Genomic DNA, 19,974 nt, shown 5'->3' on the forward strand with positions numbered 1-19,974 from the left:
CAGTATTACACTAAAGCAGCCGGGGGCGCAAGAAACCCAGGAAAAGCCAGGGAAAGCCAGGAAAAGCCAGGAAAATTGTATAATGTTTCACACAGAGATCCAATGAGGGAAAACCAAAAATAAAACATAAGAATGCGGTGGAAATACAGAACAACAAAGAAAAGAAACCAAAAACCAAAACAATTCTCAATGTATAATCATATAATTTGATTTTGAATTTTTGTGTTCTTTTTCGAAATATTTTGCATAAATAAAATAAAATAACAGGAAAAACAAACAAACAAAATCATCGCCTGAACCTGGTTGAGTTCATTATGCTTGCCACTGCAAATGCAGATAGCCTCGAGATTATCCATTATTTATTTCCCGCGATCGGTCATATATTTACCCGATAACCATCGAGCCTTATCAACTCCAATTCAATTCCTGCTCCCATTTCGGATTAGCATCGATAGCACGGGGTCAGATGGGAGAACATCAAACGGAATTGAGCTTTCTTACTCAACTTATAGCCGTTTTTGTTGGTTTAGAAGCATTAGTTAAGTTAAGACACAGTAAGTATGCTTCTCCGAAGAAGGCACTGTTGCCATTGACATGAATGGGTGAAAGTGTGGATGCCCCTGAAGATAAGTATTTCCAAGCAACAAGCAATGCCCTTCAGCACCAACATACTAAGTTCGAATGCCGGGGAACACGGCGACTGGATCGCCAAGCAGTCCAGGAAAAGAGGCATTCAACAGCGGCATTCAACAGAAATATTCTAGGAGTGCCGGGCTGAATTACACCGGGCATACATGTGTGCGCTCATTATGAGTTCCGACTTCGAGTGCGCCAACAAGCCTTTACAATAAATCACTTGAAAAGGTATATGTGAAATCAATGTAAAGCACTTCAGTCTATCAAGTGTCCAAGCATGAAAATTGACGTACATTTTGATATATGGGTATGCGGGCGGGAGAGCTTATTCAGTTTCAGTGACTCGATTCGCTGTGGTTTTCTGTTTTCCTGCCCCACCGGCGTTTCTAGTTTTAGTGGGGAGGTTCTTGATCGACGTGGAACTCCACTGCGTGAATGTGGAGCACGGATGGAGCAGCGGACACGGCGTGCAGATAGCGATCCGTTCGAAATAGCTGGAGTGCTCGAAGCTTTGCTTTTGCCTTTTCTCTGTCTGCGTTGGGAAACTTTCCAAAGTGCATTCTGCAGTGCCAAGAGTGCCCCGCACTCAAGTGCCACTGTCCGCTGTTCGCTGTCCGCTGTCCGCTGTCCGCTTTGTCCGCTACATGACAAATGACAAACAACACACTTGCCGACCGTGCAGTTTCCATATCGGAACAATGTTCCACTTTGGGCCGCAGTTAGAGTGCAGTTAGAGGGTCAGACAACTTTGAAATGCACTTCAGCGTATTGGGAACTCGAGAGCGTGTGCGTTCTGCTAAGGGTGCCGAGGGAGGGGGGCTGGTTTGCCTTCACTTGCAAAAGCAAAGGCAAAAGCTACTCTATGTTTCTGCTGTGCACTTGCGCTGCTTGGCATCGGGAAATCTCGAAGGCTATAGAGTCTTCCAATCAATTTAACACGGCCTTCCCCACACGCTTAATCTTTCGACAAACGCTCATTGAATGCTAGAAGGGATCAAGAAGTGATCCCCAAAGGGCTCATATCGCCCACCAGCTCAAAAGGTGTCCCCAAAGGTGTCTGGCCCCCCAGAGCGACAAGATGTGAGTATACAGAGATACAGATACAGATAGAGATACAGATGGCTGGCACAGCTCCTGAGATCGCTCACAAATAAGGGGCGGTCGATGGGGCGGCGAGCCGAGCGATAAGGGCATAAACAAATAGCTCGCGGCCCAACCACCGAGTGGGTGCGAGTGGGACAAACAGAGTGGCTAGAGAGGGCTGGCCGCCCCACCTGGGCGGTGTTGTAGTGCGGTATAGCAGTGCGCTGGAGCTGGCCCCCTGATACGGGGATACGGTGATACGTCGATACGATGGTACGCTGGTACGGTGGTAAGGTGGTAAGGTGGTAAGGTGGTGCAAACGGTAGCCCATTCTCGCGCTAGATAAGAATCGAGCAAGAAGAGAGGAGCGGAGACGAAGCCAAGCCAAGCATGTTGCTACAACATTAGAACAGGCAGTCCGCATTTAAATCCAGCAATCCGCCAGCATATCAATCTGTAACGTGTGGCTTTTTAGCTTTTCATACTCATACTCATACTCATACTCATTTCATGGCTCATAGAAATGTTGTGGGTCGTGTGTGCCGCCCTCCCCGGTGTCTGCGGCATTATCACCGACATATCAGCAACATATCACCAGCGATATCGCCTCGACACGATTGCAAACAAAAACAAAACGAAAATAAAACAGAACAGAACAGAAAACAGAGGACAGAGGACAGTAAACGCAGCAAACAGGAGTTTTATGGAGCCCCACGACTCCCGATCGAGCAGCGATATTGTTTGTCAATAAACGTACGCGCCACAATTCACCCGTAATTCAGGCATAATACTTGTACAGCTCGGGGGTCGGGTCTTACTTTTACTTTATTAATTTATGATTCGACTTGAACGCGAATCGGGAGCTAAACCGCGTAAGCTAAACATCAACACCCAAGTGGCGGCCTCAGGAGCGCCCGCCCATTATGATATTTATCGGCAGCCACTCGACAAATGTATTCCCTAATGGATTGGCGTCTTCTGCCAAAGTGTCCACTTGAGAGCAGAGCAGAGCAGCATGTGTGCGACACGAACTTGGAGGAGTGCTGGCCGGTCCAGTGGACAGGTGCCGGTTAGAGAGAACCAGGGGGATTGGGTGGGATCGGGATCCCTAGGAGAAGCTTACTGTTTAAGTTGCCAATGCAAATGGGATGAGTACTAGGATGTCAGTTACAGTTGGCTACCTATGAAAGGAGCTTATAAGCATGACAATCACGTATTAAGTATCATTTCACACTATATTGGCTGATCTGCGGGATCTGGAGAATCGGTGAGTCCATTCCGACCACCTGGCTTCACGGTGCACTGCAGCTTTGCCCGCGAATCGCCCAGAAGAAGACCCAGAAAAAGTGAGAGGTACATGAACAAATACGAGAATGAGCGAAAAGTCAGATTTGGGGCGTTGTGAGTATCTCCCGGCTCCCGGCTCCCGACCCCCGGCTGGAATATGGAGTATGGAGTATGGAGTATGGAATATATCACTGCGGCCCAGTTAAGTGCATGTGTGTAGATACGGTACACACATAACACATGTATATATATACGAATATACAAATATATGTGCATATGTGTGTGTTCGGGGGCAGCGATAACTGCAGCTCACACCTACAGGGATAGCTTTATCGATACTCTGTGTACACTATACACTATTGATATTTGTTCAACTCGGCTGCCTTCGACGCTCTCCTGTTCACTGCGTGTGCTTTGCTTAATACCTATTTGACTTTAATAAGTGATTGTTGTGTTGTGCCGTTCAAAGAGTCCCCCGTTGCGCCACTCAAGTTCTACGGAATCGCTTCTCGAAATCCGGTTCTGCAATTCTACGCTCCGCTTGTCCGCTTGCTCGCCTGTCCGTTTGTTCGCTTGTCCGCTGATCAACGGATCATCGGGCCTCGAAATCTTCTGGCGGTGGGTCCAGGCTCCCCGGGGTTATTCCATTGCCAGTTCGCCAGTTCGCCAGTTTGCCAGTTTGCCAACGCCAGTTGGCACTTTTGGACGCCGTGTCGCTGAAAGCACTGGATCGCAGTGATAGCGGCGCTTGTGGAGCTTGTAGAGCGAGAGAGAGGGATAGCCAGCGAAGGAGCAAGCGAGATAGGGCCGCCAACGGACGCTCTCTTTTAACGGACAGATTGTTGTTTTCCAAGCGACGACGTTTTTATGGCTTATTGAATTTGGCCAGCGGCAGTCAAAAAGCGCGCGCTACGCCTGTCACAACTGCCGGTCGAAGAAGTGTCGATCCGATATAGAATATCTGCCGCTATATCTTCCGCCATATATCGGAAAATGTACCTCTCGATCAAGTGCGCCTGACTTATAATAATCAAATATATCACGCCTTCGTCGCCTAATTACACTCACCACACACCGCACATCAATTAAAAAGTGATCGCGCATTAAAAACCCATCACGAAATATAATTCGTCGACAAATAGTGTATTAAATAAAATAATTCATTTAATGTGAACCACCGGCAATTTAACTAACCAACCACCCACCACCCCCACCGTTCAATTTGTATGCGCTTTTTTTTTGCTGTTCAATTTTCTTTTACTGTTACTGTTACTGTTACTGTTTCGCTTGCTGCTCCTTGCGATTTTCCCGACGGTTCCGATTTTCCGCACGCGAGAGCCTTAATTATGAGCAATTATAATCCGAATTGCGGTTACTTCGAGGATTGCAGCTACTACACGAACAACGTGTTTCAACAGGATTATTGCATGCAGACGGATTACGAGTACAACAAGCATGTCTACGAGTAAGTACGAGTACGGCCGAAAGTCACGGGTCGGATTTTGAAATTCTGAAATTCTTAATTACTGCATTTCTCAATTTCTGCCTTTCTGAATTTCTGCCTTTTTAAATTTCTGAATTTCTGAAGTTCTGAAACCTAAATCAGCCATAGATAATGAGCCGTCGGCGAATGGGCACTGTTCCTAACTTCTTAAAAAGCGTGTTGGAGGGGAAATGGCAAATGAATATGGCTTCTGTAGCGAGCCAATGGGTGTAAATCTTCTGGCGATTGGTGAATTATTTATCTTTTCTTTATCGATCTGAAAAATTTCGGTTAAAGGCCCAACTGCTTGGTAGGAGTAAACGCTTGACAAGCGTTTGATTTTCCACTCTTGGGCCATCAGTCAAAAAGCATTCATTCATTCATTACCCCGTTATCAGGCAATCGAACATGAAGCATTTTTCGTTGTCATCAAGTCAAGAAATCTGTCGTTCACAGTTCACAATCTCTCATTCACAATTCTCGCACCTGAATGGTCCGAATGGTCGGTCACATGAGATTGCAAGTGTGGGGCACCGGGAAAATGTGCTTATATTTCGGGTATAGTACGATTAACACTAAATCTGTGGTGATACAGCCAAGTTATCTTGAAGAAACGGATTAAGTTGTGCTGCAAAACGCATGTAATCAATTGGTAAATTTAAACTGCGGATCCCCGAAGAGAAACCTATTACCTATTACATTCTGAATGGACATGGACTTGGACTTGGTCTTGGTCTTTTCCATTGATCGTTCAGGGGATTGCCGCACATACTCGTTTGCGCACCTGCATGGAGGTGTCACAATATTTCCCAGAAATCGATGAGGCAATTAAAAACAATTTAATTTCAAATGAGCTAAGAAAACACAAGCCGGGCCAAGAAAAACACCGGCTGGCAAACAGAATGGGAAGCAGAATGGGAAGCAGAATGGGACAGGAGCAGGATCAGGGCACGTCGCATTAACATTTAATGTAACATAATGAATTTGAATTGGCCACCGAGCCGGATCGAAACGAGGTCCGTGTCCCTGTTCGTTTTCGTTTTCGTTTTCAGCTCGGCTCAGTCCCTGATTTTCGCACAATCGTAAGCCAATGTTGCAGCGTTGTGAATGGTCCACCGGCGGACCGACGGGATCGACAGGACCGACTGCTCGGTTGATAAGCCCAGGCAGAAAGGTGCTGGAATACGCATCGTCTATGGTAACACCCAGCCCAGTGCATTCCATCCCAGACCAGACCAGCCAAACCAAGGCGAGCCAAGCCAAAAACCAAAGACCAAAACCCGAGCGCAACAATGCGCATTATATTCACTTTGTCACCTTTCCCGACGGCGGGGTTTTTGAAAAACCAAAACACATGTTTAGTGAAATCACCTGGAAAATCACACAAACAGGAGGAAAACAGGGGAAAACAGGGGAAAACGAGGCGACAGGCAAAATTTGGGTTTAATTGGGTTTGTCCATAATCGTTGCATCGAACCCTCGGATAATCCGGGATAATGCTGTTTGCCAAATAAAACCAATTCCATTTATTTGTGCTTTATGTCATGTGTGTGAGCAGGATCGCTCCTCGCTGATCGCTGATCGCTACCCGCGTTCATTGATGAACCGCAGGATCGTCGCTGTGCATGTGCAACTCTTATACCGAATACCGAATACTGAATACCTTATACCCAATACCCAATACCCAATAACCAGCGCTTAGCACCGCTTTCAATCTCGGAATTCCCCTGCCACAGCAGTCGCAGCTTGGAACGGCAGGTTGGGTTTTCCTTTCGCTTCCCCTTTCGGGAACTTGAAGGACAACTGAAAACGGACGCGCTACTCTACTCTACTCTACGCTCGTCTCCCTGAAATATGAAGTTCGAAAAAATAATTTCATTTTAACGCAGAGTCCCCAGAAGCAAGTCATTCAAGTTTGACGTTGAAGTACCAAGGAACCAAAGAGCCAAAGAACCAAAAAAACCAAAAAATATCATAAAAAACAGCGGCGTATAAAACTACGAAGAGAGCAGGGCAATAAAAGGTTGTCAGCTTCAAATGCCTGGGAATGTGTGCACATGTCCGCGACGATGGTGACGACCGATGAGCCGAGCCAGGAAGTAAACAAAGCCCAAACCCACAAGAAAAAATTCTGAGCAATCGCGGGGCATACCCGACCTGCGAATCACCTGTCTTCGCTGCTTTCGAATAATGATACAGTCCAATAATTTATGTAAAATATATCAAGTTACCTGTGAGTTTTAATTCGACTTCACTTTATAGCAAATTGGTGGCTACATTCCTTCCGATTTTCTATTCCGTTTCATCTAATCACCAAGAAGAGCTGAAAATAAACGTCGTATTGTTGTCGTAATTAGCTAATAATCAAAAGTGTGCAAATAGTTAAGTAGTAGTAGTAGCATAATAAGAGAACTTGGAGCAGTAATTTGTTTTTTTCCAATGCTCCCACACTTCTCCGTGTCCATGTCCTCGATCAGGAAACTGTTACCCGCCAAGTAAGAGGAAAAATCAGCTTTTTTCGCTTAAACGGCGCTGTCAAAAAAAAGGGCCACTTGCCAGGAAAATGGGATGGGTGGCAATGCATTAAGTGGGAGTTGGGAAACTAATGAAAGAGGAGCGCGGGGTGCCAGGAGTGCCAGGAGTGCCAGGGAAAGGAAATGTATGCACGTAGGCGAAAACAACGGCTAGAAATTGATACATTTCATACAATTTACTTGCAGTTGCCGTTGCCGTTGCCGTAAGTTGCTGTTGCAAGTTGCTAGTTGCAAGCTTAGACTGCCGGGGACGCGTGACTTTGTGACATTTAATGCCAGTTTGTCAGCTGGCTTTGTCAACGGCATCGCATGCATATGGTATAGTGCATAGCACATCGTGCACAGTGCATTGTGGGCTAGGCGGATGCGAAAATAACACAATGAAATTTGCACCCGCGACAGGCATTTCCAATTCAAGTCTCCGTTTGATAGGCCTTTAACGAAGCATGTGATGGCCTGAAGTGCCAGCGACAAGTGGAGTGGGCGGGAATTCGGAAAACATAAAAACATATTCAGCCAATTTAAGGCAGTACGCACATGGCAAGTCAATCATTTCATTGAATCGACAGGACTGAAAAGAGACTCAAATGCAGTTATGGATGCGATCCTACGATCCTGCCATCCTACGATCCTCCATCGACCACCACAATGGCCAAGGTGATGTCCGAAAAAATGAAATTAGGGAACGAACCAACACAAAGCCGAACAAAGTGACGAACTGGGGTGAACTGGTCATTTCGCACGCTGGGCCATTCATACAAAATATACCATTTATGCTAGCGGGCATCGCCTTGGCATTTGGATTGAATTGCGAATGAATCGCCCGAGCATTTGGTCCTCCTGGCCAACCTGGGGCCCCCAGCTGTGCAGGAGGAAGTAGGAAGTGCGCAAAGGAAGTTGACTGGGCCAACTGACCAGCCAACTTCTAAACACCTAAATGGCTAAACTGTTAAACTCGCAAACTCCCAAAACTCTGACAAACTGACACGCTGAAACGCTGACACAGTGGGAAGTGCAGCTCAAAAAACGACTTGGGAAGACCAGGACAGGCAGGCGAAAAACCCATTTGTCAAGTTCCGGGGCGCTACTCACCGAGATCCTACAGCTGCACAGAGATACATACATATACATATACAGTACAGATGCGAACGCAAATACATTGGTGGGATGCATCCTTGCCCATCATCCTCCTCGATTAGCCAATGATCCCGTGAATGATCCAACCTCTCAGGAGGCTGGACAACTTTTTATTAACCGCGACAGAAAGTTGTAGAAAACACTCCATTTGCAGCATGCAGAATCAATTTTTGGCGCAAGCAATAAAATTGCTTTTAATTGTTAGGCTTTAAAATCAGAAATCTGATCGGGAAGAACAGCTGAATGAGTTTGTTTATCCCTAAGCTGACTTAAGCCCCTGATGGATTGGCCAAAATTGACTTCGGATTGACTCGAGAATGGAAATCTTCTACTCCGGGTCGTTTGGGATCGCAAGCCACCCCAAAGGCGGAGGAAATATCTAAACAACAAGCCGACCGATCAGCCCGAAGAAAACCAAACAGATAACCAGCTGTATTTGCTGTATTTGAGATACGAGTACATGCAGTTCATGCATTTGTACATTCGCATCTTGAAGGTCCTTTTTGACTTCTATGCTGCATGGACAACGGCAACGGCAACGCCTCCTTGTTCGGACCCATCCCCTTACATAACATACATAGTTCCCATCTGAGCAAACAAATTAGCAGGAATCAATGGATCAATAGGGCGGAAGGAGCGGAGGGAGCGGAAGGAGCGGCAGCAGGCTACAGGATCACGCCAGCACAACTGACCAGAGGACAAACCTCTGCGGATCAATCAGAGCGCATTTGGAGGGGAGATACACTGCTAAACAAATTATATAAATGCTGAAGTTGAAGTAGAAATGTCTAATCGTGAGTTTCGCACAACTGTGTCAAAGTTTCCGTAACTTTCGGGATTGAAATACGATGGAGTACCTACTAAATCCAAGGCTGCATTTCGGGTAGGCGGCGTTTACGAATCATTCTGGCATTCCGGAGTACAATAAAAATGAGACAAAATAAAAAACACGTATTTTTGAAACACTGAAAGACTTATGGTTAAGTACATATACTTATTTCTCAGACCTTTTTTTCGTGTGCACACACATAGGTGAATGATGCATTTCCGGCGAGAGAACAATACACAATCCCTTTGGCAAAACTCGTTTCCATTTTTTTGGGTTTTGTAAATCACTTCCGCGCAACGAATTGGAGACCCGAAATTGTCATGGACGTCAATTGACAACAGGAGTCGTCCAAAACCAGGGGCGAGGAGGCGAGAAGGCGGGAGGGGGGCTAGGGCTGTAGAGTACATGGTATAGAGTACAGGTCAAAAGGGAGAGTAGAAGAGTATAGGCAGATCCGGAAGGTAAATGGTAAATTAAAATGGATGACAATGGGATGAGCGAAGGGGAGGGGGGAGCGGGCCTCCCTTGCCTTTGGCTGCAGCCAAACGAGCATTAAATGAATTACTGAATGAATAAGTGTGAATAAGTGTCAGTGGCAGTGTGAGTGTGAGTGTGCCTATCCATGTGAATGGCTCCGAGTGCTCACATGTGTGTGTGATTGTGTGTGTGTGGCACGCTGCTCGAGGCTGCTGCAACATGGCCGCCTAATTGTATCCGCGTTAAGCAAACACCTTTTGCCAAATACCTCGATTTTCACGCCTGGCGAGGCGTTTAATTGGGGTTGTTGTGCTCGCAGTTCCCGCTCGCTCAAATCTACTTGGATGTATGGGCCAAAGCCAAAGGACGTCGGGTCTTTGGCGCGGTTTGCCTGCGATTAACAACGCCGATTTGTGACACCCAACATACTTTATTGCATTCGAATGCGAGTGCGAGTGCGAGTGCTTTGGTTCATTGTATCTGTCGGATGCGGATGCGGATGCGGATGTGATTGCGATTGGGCCAGCACGCTGTCACACTTCAAATCACACTGCCAAAGGACAGCTGGTCCCCTGTTGGATCCTAGTTGGGACCACAAAAGCCGTCGTAACAGTGATTTTTATGTAGGAGCATTTGAGTTTGAAATTGTACTTAACTAATTTAAAAGCTATGACAACAGGGAATGTACAGACTGATCAAAACCCTTTGACAATAAATGGACTTAAACAAAATTAGAGATATAGCATTGGCAATTAATTATTATATATAACTATTGTGTATGTGTGCCACAAGGAGCCCTCTGTTGTCGACGGACCATTGCAACGCAACTAGATTGAAAATGCATTCAGAACACTAAAATAAAAACAAACTAGAATGGGAATGCCAAATCCCTAAAGGCCGAGCAGAAGGACGACAAGGACGAGAGTGGCAATTGAAGTTGTTTGTACTTAGAAATAAGCACAAACAAAGTAGTTTGAAGTGCGGAAAATACAGAAGCATGCATACAAAAATAAATAAATACACAAATAAAGCAGAAAAGCAGAAAAGCAGAGGAGCAGAGGGCAATAAAAAACAAACGAGTTTTTGCGAGAATCGAATTGAATTCGTGTGTAATTCGAATGCCAGCGCACACACAAATAGACGCACACACACACACAGATAAATCCATGAGATACTAAAACTTCCTGCGGAAGCTAAGCCATAACAACAACGGCGACGCACACAAAGGTTTCACTTTGATATTAAATGCAACATCATCATTAAGCCCAATAACAATGGCCAACAACGAACGAACAAACGCCCGTGAAGATGGGCGTGCGCATTGTGGCAAAATTTCCCCGAAAAAGTCCTTTGGCGCAACCAAAATTTCCCAAACATGCGCGTCAGCCCACCGTGCATACATCGCTATATCTCTCCTGCTCGCACGCTCTTCCGATTGGCCAGGCGGCCATGACGCGCCCACTTGGATGGGGACTGCGACGGCGACGTCGTCGTCGGCAGCGGTTGTTACAAGATAAAATTCCACCCCTCTCCTCTCCACCACTCCACTCGCCATCTCCATTGCCCCATGGAGACATGGAGACATGGAGGCGCATAATGGTGGGGTGCCCACTTTCGGGGGCGGATGCTCGTGGACACCATATCCACATATGTATGCATGTGCAGATGTACAGATACATATGGATACCCACCAGTCCGTATGTAAATGAGGCCGAGCGCCAACGGACTCCTGCCATGTTTTCAATTGCCTGGGCTGTCCTGCTGTCCTGCTGCCCTTTTGTCCTGCCGTCTGCCAGTTACCGCTCGTGCTGATTATGTATATGCCCATACCTCCCACACTTAACTTTGGGTCTCCTAGTCGCTCGACGCCATGTATTGGCGTATCCTTCGTTTGAAGGATCCGCACTAATCACGAGTTGGCTTATGAAATCGACATCACATCGCACGAACAGCGACACTCCTTGTACATAAGGTGGCCAAGTGGTCTATAACAGTTCCGTTGCACGCAAGAAATTTGATTCCCAGCGAACTACTGCCGTGCAGTAAGTCAAATGTCGAAGGATAATAGCACACCTAACCCAACCAACACGGCGGAGGACTCCTCGAATGAGAAGGGATATCTCGCCTTTTCAGTATTGAAATAAATGGTTCTGGTTCAAATGGGGATTTTGATTTGGGTTAAAGCTACTCAAAAGTTGCAAATATGTTCCATAATCTAATCATAGTTGGTACTAAGCTTTAGCAATGGCAGGGCATTACAACCCGATTGATATTTTTAACGATGAGCAGACCGTAGAAGAGGCGAGAATGTAATCCCAGCAAGTCTTTCTTATCGCCCACGTTCCTCAATAGGATAATGACCGATATCAGCATCTGATATTATAGTGTTAAGTACCGCTCACAACCGCATGTCCTGCCCACTCCTGCGCCCAAGTCGGGGCAAGAAGTCCGCAAGAAGTCCGCGCTCCGGAAGTCCACAAGTCCAGCAGTCCAGAAGAGCAAAAAAACAGAAGACCAGAGTTGCGGAGAGCTGATAATGATAAATACAATCGAATGACGCGCCGAATGCTGACAACATCAAGTGCGGAGCACTGCTGCTGGAAGAGAGCGGCCCAATCCCAGAATCCCAATCTGGGAACGTCAGTCCGCTGGGTCTGAGGAGGTTTGCGAGGCGCTACAATGGGCTCACATCCTCATCCTCATCCTCACTCACTCACTCACACACACACACGCGCACAGAGGCTGCAGCACACACACACACACACCACTGCACACCAATGCACACGCACACTCTCACTCAAGTGGCACTCTTGAGAGCGGCAGAGAAAGCAACAGGAAAGAGTTAGAGCGGGATGACGTGCGGCGTAAGGACTCGGCTCACATTGTCCGTCTCGCTCTGGCGACGAATGGTGGCTGGTTCTCTCGGTGGTTGAATAGGCCACTCACATTGTTGCCGTATCCTTGTTGAAAAGGACATAAGAAGCCACTTAGCGCGCCCAACAAAGCCGAGAGTCTCTCCAGTCTCGCTGTGTGCGTGCGTGTGTGTGTGTGTGTGTGTGTGTGTGAGAGTATCTGCGTTATGTACCCAATGGCAGAGGGATGCAGATACAGATATGCACCACATACATAGTGATACCCAAAGACACCCCGAGCATACGACCTGGTACTTTTCTGCCGTTGGTTGTTGGGTTTTGGTTATTGGCTGTTCTGAAGCGACTTGGACTCGTGTTGAGTTCTTGATGCCTCGTTAGTTGTTGATGACACTTCAGTTTGGAATGTTTAGAGTGCGCTGCTCCGCGGACCCGTGCAACTGAGAAATCAAGGAATCAAGAAATCATCTAATCAAGAAACGTCTCGCGACCCTTGAACTATCGAACTTTCGCGGTGATAAACGTTTGCCTAAATCGAACTATGTGTGCAATTTAAGTTGCCCTAGCAGGATACCCGCCCAAATCTTCGCAGTGCTCCCCACTAAATATACATAAGCCTATTTTTTTTGCGTGCTCCGATCCCCGTAAAAGCTCCAAAGTGGCGGAGAAACGCAAAAGTCCGCCCACGCCGCCACCCGCGTCCCAGCGTAGCAAGTCAAACAGCGGTTCCCCGATATCGCACAGCGATATGACCACGTCGGCGTCCTTGGAGAGGACCCCCTCCAAGCGGGACCGAGATCGCGAGCGGGACAACAGCAGCGGTCTGGGCAGCGCCGGCAGCTTGCCCGCCTCGCCCCAAAGCGCCATCACGGTGAGCCCGTCCTCCCCGGCGACGCCGAAGCGTCCGCTGCGCACCTCAACGCCCTCGCTGGAGCGGAAGAGGGAGCGCGAGGATCGGGAGGACCGGGAGGATCGCAAGGAGCGGCAGGAGCGGCACGAGCGCCAGGAGCGCCAGGAGCGCCTGGAGCGGCACGAGCGGGACAGAGATCACGAGCGCTTCGCCGCAGTCTTCAGTACCGCCAGCACGACGGTGCCCACGAACACGAGCTCCAGTTCCGGTCTGGCGCCCGAGCAGCTCCGCATTCCGACGGGTGCAGCCGCCTTCAGCGGATTCCCGGGACTCCACAGCATGAGTAGCCTCATGCTTCCGTCGTCGGCGGCGGTGGCCGCCGCAGCAGCCGCCCCCTTTCTGCCCTGGTCGCCCATCCTGCTGCCGCCGTGGAACCACGCCCTCCTACCAGCCGCCTTCTATCCGGCGGCCCTGCGAAACGCTCTGCCCGGGTAAGCACAAGGATTCCGATGGAATACTTCACTACTATTGATCCCCTGGAGCGGTCGATTACCTATCTATCCATTTATTACGAGAAACCTGTTTCGGATATTTTTGGAGATTCGATAGATACAAGTTCAATTAACTATGACCTCAATTTCGAGGACTATTCCATTGGTGGCACACACTAATCTGCTTACGGAAGTTGTAACTAAGACCAGGACACAAAGAAATAGGACACGCCTCAGATGGAAACTTACTGAAAGTTACCGACCAACAAATCGTTTGCCATTTCACCTTGTAAAAAAACTGTTTTTCCCAATGATCCATGTCATTGCATTAGTTCTGTAGTAATCCTAATATTATGATTGGCAAAATAGGCTTCTTGAGGCAGAATCTGCAATCGCCTTCGCCTAAGCTCCGACTCAAACTCACACCCTGCGAGCCCCTGCCTCCGAATTAGCTGATTAGTGCATTAGTGCATTAGTGCTTATAGCAGATCCCATATAGCTGATGAACTTGTCCAGCTAATCCTGGCAGCTCCTTAAATTGCAAGTACAAGTACAAGACACAGGGCATAATTCCCCCGCCTCTTTGATCTGGCAAGTACTCAAGGTCCTGGCGATTGGCCGGGGAAATTGGGAAACTCTGGCTCGCTGTTCGAGCCTGGCTTAGAAATTCCCGTAGGTGAGAGCCAGGGAAACCCCAATCGGCAGCGACATGTGTACGGCAGACACAGATGCCTCGGGACAGGACTCAGGACTCAGGACTCAGATGCTGGCGTCACACTGTCTGGCAATGGGATTTCCGCACGGGAGGACGGGGAATGCCCGTGTGGCCTGGCCATAGCGTGGGAAATTCGCGAGTCGGGATCGTCGGGAAAACTCGAAATGGAAATGGGAAAACCGGAAGCGAGCAAACTTGCGCCAACATGTGGCACGACCTGTTCGCCCTAAAGAGCAGAGAGAAGAGTCCCTGCTGACCTGTGCTGACCTGCCCTGACCCGAGCAGGTAGCAGGTAGCTGGGAAGGCGATCCGTGCGAGGCGGATTTGCGTTTAATTGTTGATGGTATTAGGCGAATCAAAACTCGGCCTCTGGCCTGGACTAGGTGTCAATAATCCAGCGATTTGGGTGCACTTATTCAAAGTTAATTCCGGGGGAAACGTGCGCGTCTTCTGCACATCCCATCCATCTCCACCCCAACCTCTTCCCTTCTTAACAACGGCAAGTGCAGAAATCTGTGAAAGTCAGAGCGCAAACAGGTAGTACAGGTAGTTTCCTTTGCATATCCCGACCAAGGGACTCCCTTTGTTACACCTTCCGGCCATTCATGCGATCGACGGATCGACAGGATGTCGCTGCAATAAGTGTGAAGCAGGAAAAGATCGTTCCGAGTCCTCTGAGGAGCCATCTTTATATTCGGGCAGTGTGATTAATGAATCACAATTTGCAGGAACAATTAAGAAACTACACAGAATCTCAAAAAGAATTCGTACAACTCATCGTTGGTATGAAGATTTAAGTATCTTTTCTGCCTCTATCTCCCAATATTAAGAAACTGAAGTTCATTTAGAATTCAATTAGAATTGTACTAATCAATTGCCTGCATATTTTGATCTGCTTGCAGCTTATTCGATGCGAAAGTGCCGTCGTCCCAACGCTCTGGCTTCCATATATCGGACATCCTGAACCTGGAGGGCTCCGAGCTGAAGAACGCAGCCGCTGCCGCCGCCGCAGCCGCCCAGCATGGCAGTGACTTGAGCCACCACTCGGCCACCGAGTCCACCAGTGGCCACCGCGGCCAGGGATCTCACACCTCGCCCTCGGCGCTCTCGCCCACGCCGGCTGGTGGTTCGGTGGACGAGCACCACAATGGCAGCGGCACGGCGGGCGGAGCGGGAGAAGCGGACCACCACAGCACCACCGAGCATCACGCCCCTCCGAGCCACGCACAGCAACAGCACCCGCACCACCAGCAGCAGCAGCACCACCACCAGAACCACCACCCCCACCTCCTCCTCCCGCAGCAGCACCACCAGCAGGCGGTGGCCCCACTCCCTTTGGCGCACCACCAGAGCGGCGAGGCCCAGAGCCACGCCCACGCCAACGCAGCCGCCGCCCACCTGCTGGCCAGCCACAATGCAGCGGCTGCGGCCGCCGTCGCCGCCGGCCAATACCTGCCCAACCTGCCAAAGAACTTCCCGGGGAGCTTCGGCGACGAGATGTCCTCGTACCACCACATGGCCCAGACCATGCTGCAGCACTCGGGCAGGAGTGCGTGGATCAAGGAGAACGAGCTATACGGTAAGGGAATATTTCCACTCATATACATGCCATGTCCTGCTCATATCAATAGCCAAGTTAAAGTTAAAAAGTTTCCTAGAGTTGATTATGTTTTATTTAAGGAGCACGTTATACGTAGGCGGTGAGAATAGAGTCTATTAGTTCTTGGATCACAACTCAATATTCATTCTGAATCGAATGATGTTGGCTTCAAAATAGACTCATCAATGGTGCGTGGGCAGCTGCGCATTTAACCCCCGATTAACTGGCCGACTAATGATATTGTTCCGTAACTACCCACTACCCACTACCCACTACCCAGTACTCCGGAGGACGTTGAGGCAGTCGAGCGATGAGGCAGCTGTATTTGCATACCCTGTGGATCCGGCGGATTCACGTGCTCCAGGGTGTGGCAAGCTCTGTGTTTAATGCTGGCCCTGTTGTTTTTTATTTTCGTTATTCGGCAGTTAACTGCGGATCGAAATGGGTATATGACTTCGAATCGAGGAGCGGGGGTTGGGCTTCCCCTTTAATCATGACTAATAGTTTGTGTGCGCTTCACACTTGAGGATTAGCCCTGTTGTTTTTCTGCCAGTTGACGTCCTTCGTGTCCTTCGAGTCCTTCGAGTCCTGCGAGTCCTGCGAGTCCTTTGGCCAGGACATTCAATCGCTGCCCGCTCGATCGCTGCTTGTTGTTGCGGCCCAAACATTTTCCATCCTGGAAATTTATGGCACGCACTTCCGCCTCATCCCTTCCCACCTCTGTTTCCTTTATTCCCTTTTTGTTTAGCTACAAATTATTGCTGCTGCCCACTTGCCGTTTTTTATTTTTTGCTGTCTGCTCTTTTTTGGGAGTTTCCACAGCTGCGAAGGAGCGAAGGAGTCGAGGAGGAGTCCTTTTGATTATATTAAGTTATTAATTTGTTGAGTTGTCATGGTGAGCGCACGGCTTTCACTGGCAGGACAACTCTGCTAGATGAGCATTAGGAGCTCCTCCGACCTACGACCCTTGGGTGGGTTGTTGTTTTATCAATGTCCCACGGGGAAATCCCCGGGCAGGTGAAACACACATTAGAAGTTATTTCTAGGAGGGTGTCATATATACACCATATCACTATCGCTTCTTTTTGATTTTGCGTAGTTGCATTGCATCGTTTTTGGAAATGACAAACTTGAAGTTGCCTGAATAGTGGCATAAGCCCACCATAATGCCTCTGCAACCGCAGATCCCGCCCCAGAATATCGGAAGTAGCCACACCCGGTGATAAATCACTATATGCTGCAAGTTCGGAGCTCTTTAAAGGGAAATGGAAAGGGAAAGGGGGCGAACCGGAAGAGCCCCGGCTACCATTGATTTGTTTGAGGTCTGGCTTTTGTGTCGTTCCTTCATTACGATCCTGGTTACTGGTGACTGGTGACTGGTGACTGGTGACTGGATCCTGGTTGCTGGTTTTTAGTACAGGCCCAGGATCAGCAGTCATTCGGCGATCGTTTCAGGTAGACGACAAGGGAAGGGAATACCCACCTTTGTAGCTACGAGTATACGAGCATATGTATTTGTATGCATTTCTGTGTGCGATCTCTGTTTGTCTCCTCCGCCTAATTGGCGTTGTTAGGGTGAAACGCGGGGCAACTAGGGGATGGGCAGGGGTTGATTCGACGCTGCAGACCATAAAGAGTGCATACATCTGGCATTTGACATTGGGATCGCTGGCGAGCGACCACAGCTTCATGTTGCGCCTAATCCAATTGCCGTAGTTGCGATCCTGACTTTCCCCCTCCTTTGTCCCGAATTCTGCATGATCACTTGGTGGACGGACGGGGAGGATGCGGAGGGGTGTGTCGCTACATTAATTTACGGCTAAAGAGGTTTTTCAATTGCTGACAAATTCCCACCCAGCCCTCTCACCCCGCCATTGTCTTGCCATTCTGAATTCAGAAAATCCAATTCATTGTGAAAAAAATCCAAATAAAATGAATGGCCAAACAATTTATTCCTCACTTAGCGTCGTATTGGGAGGGGAGCTTAGCCATATTCACTATTTACTAACCAAACCCCTTTCCTCCCCGATTCCAGGAACCCAGCAGCCCGCCAGTCCGGATAGCACCTCGCCAGTGACCTCGGAAGTGTCCTACACCTACATAGGCTCCAATTGCCAAACTTCGCCCGCCCTCTCCGGCGACTACAAGAGCTACAGTCGGTCGGCGGACAGCGATGCACTGTCCGTGGGCGATGCCCTGCACACCCTCCACGGATCCTCGGGCAATGGGGGTGCCGGCGGCGCCACGACCGCCCATGGGCTGCACAACAACAATAACAATACGACGAACAACAACAACCACAGCCTGAAGGCCGAGGGCATGAATGGAGCAGGCAGTGGCCACGACGACAGCCTGAACGAGGATGGCATCGAGGAGGACATCGACGACGTGGACGACGCCGACGGGAGTGGCGGCGGGGATGCGAATGGATCCGACGGTCTGCCAAACAAAAAGCGCAAGCGACGAGTCCTGTTCACCAAGGCGCAAACATACGAGTTGGAGCGCCGGTTTCGACAGCAACGCTACTTGAGTGCCCCGGAACGCGAGCACCTGGCCAGCTTGATCCGCCTGACGCCGACGCAGGTGAAGATCTGGTTCCAGAACCACCGCTACAAGACGAAGCGGGCGCAAAACGAGAAGGGCTACGAGGGCCATCCTGGTCTGCTGCACGGCCATGCCACCCATCCGCATCACCCCAGTGCCCTGCCCTCGCCGCGAAGGGTCGCCGTTCCGGTTCTGGTGCGGAACGGAAAGCCCTGCCTGGGCGACACCTCCAAACTGGGCGCCGACTGCGTTTCCGTGCCCTCAGCCACCGCCACCGCCATGCAGAATGCCGCCGCCGCCCATCACCTGGTGGCCCTAAACGGAGCGGCCGCCTATCAACATGCCGCTGCAGCCGCTGCCGGTCTCCATGCCCACGCCCATGCCCACGCCCACGCCCATGTACACGGCCATCCCCACGCCCACGCCCAGAGGGCCGCCTGGTGGTCCTAATATTGCTAGGAGCTGGCATTCCCGGGACTGGGGGGCAACTGGACTGCAATAGGCTAACTAGTCCGTGGAGCGATGAGCCAGAAGCTGAGTAAAAGAATACACACAAGTAATTGAAACATATGCAAGTCCCCACTTCCCATTCCCACTACCCACTACCCACTACCTACTAGCGTTTAGTCTCCCGGATTTTTCCCGAGTCGTTCCTGTACATAGTTTATATATATACAATCATATATATACCCAAATGACATACACACGAGTATATCCACTCCCGGATATCAGACCAATGCCCATGACAAAAGAAAACTACATTTCCTTCTGAATAAAAAACCATTTGCATTACACTAGTGTCTCTTGTCAAGCGCATTTAAATCGCATAAAATCTAGAAGTAGACCCATTTTTTTTTATTTTTTTTTTAGACCTAAGTCCAAGCCCAAAGATAAAATGTGTAAATATAATATAAAAACGAAGTAATAAAGTAATGAAGTTACTTATGAACTTAGATTATTTCAAACGGCAAAATAATAATAAGCAATATGCAACTAAATCTGTACTATATAACTATAATCAATTCAAGCGTAATAAGTGTTCAAATTTTGTAGACAAAACTTATTGGCCTTTTTTTTCTATGAATACATATATACTATAATATAGGCACTTAGTCCTAACACATATTTTTTTCGTGAGTGTGTGCGTGTATAGAGAGTAAAAATCTTTGAATTTATAGCAAGTAATGAGTTCATAAATTGTAACAAAAAACACAGACAGTGAACTGCGAAGTTCATGTCAGAGATTTAATAAAAACCCATTACATACATTAAACAAAACGCTTTTATTAATTTTATTATACATATGTGCATATATAGTTAGATCCCAGGAAAGCTTGAGCACCAATCTATTGATCCGTGCATTAAACATGTTATGTTATAAGAGTTATTGCCCTATGCACTTTATGGGATCGTAAACGGCACCCTCTCCCGCATTCCG

General features: G+C 48.5%; 1 protein-coding gene and 1 long non-coding RNA gene across 3 annotated transcripts in view; one reads left to right on the plus strand and one right to left on the minus strand.

The window, feature by feature from the left end:
• LOC120322426 overlaps nucleotides 1–19,974 on the minus strand; it is a 66,658-nt gene that overhangs the window by 23,690 nt on the left and 22,994 nt on the right. The window contains exon 3 of the long non-coding RNA XR_005562230.2: nucleotides 6,721–6,812. This is a non-coding gene — a long non-coding RNA (uncharacterized LOC120322426). The remainder of the gene's footprint in view (nucleotides 1–6,720; nucleotides 6,813–19,974) is intronic.
• Nucleotides 268–19,330, plus strand: LOC6523813 (homeobox protein vnd). Of its 2 annotated transcripts, none has more exons than XM_039377812.2 (3): nucleotides 268–4,471; nucleotides 15,295–15,971; nucleotides 18,028–19,330. In XM_039377812.2, exons 1-3 carry the CDS (start codon nucleotides 4,233–4,235, stop codon nucleotides 18,984–18,986), a joined length of 1,875 nt encoding a protein of 624 aa, XP_039233746.1. In that variant the 5' UTR covers nucleotides 268–4,232; the 3' UTR covers nucleotides 18,987–19,330. The 2 variants fall into 2 exon arrangements, with proteins under 2 accessions (XP_039233746.1, XP_039233745.1); XM_039377811.2 differs by lacking the exon at nucleotides 268–4,471 and adding an exon at nucleotides 12,235–13,677.

This window comes from Drosophila yakuba, chromosome X, assembly GCF_016746365.2.
Source record: "Drosophila yakuba strain Tai18E2 chromosome X, Prin_Dyak_Tai18E2_2.1, whole genome shotgun sequence".
Lineage (NCBI taxonomy): Eukaryota > Metazoa > Arthropoda > Insecta > Diptera > Drosophilidae > Drosophila > Drosophila yakuba.

Coding starts and splice junctions, on each gene's coding strand:
- LOC6523813 (XM_039377811.2), top strand. CDS start 13,085: ATGACCACGTCGGCGTCCTTGGAGAGGACCCCCTCCAAGCGGGACCGA. Junction 13,678..15,294: donor CTGCGAAACGCTCTGCCCGG/GTAAGCACAAGG, acceptor ATCTGCTTGCAG/CTTATTCGATGCGAAAGTGC. Junction 15,972..18,027: donor CAAGGAGAACGAGCTATACG/GTAAGGGAATAT, acceptor CCCCGATTCCAG/GAACCCAGCAGCCCGCCAGT.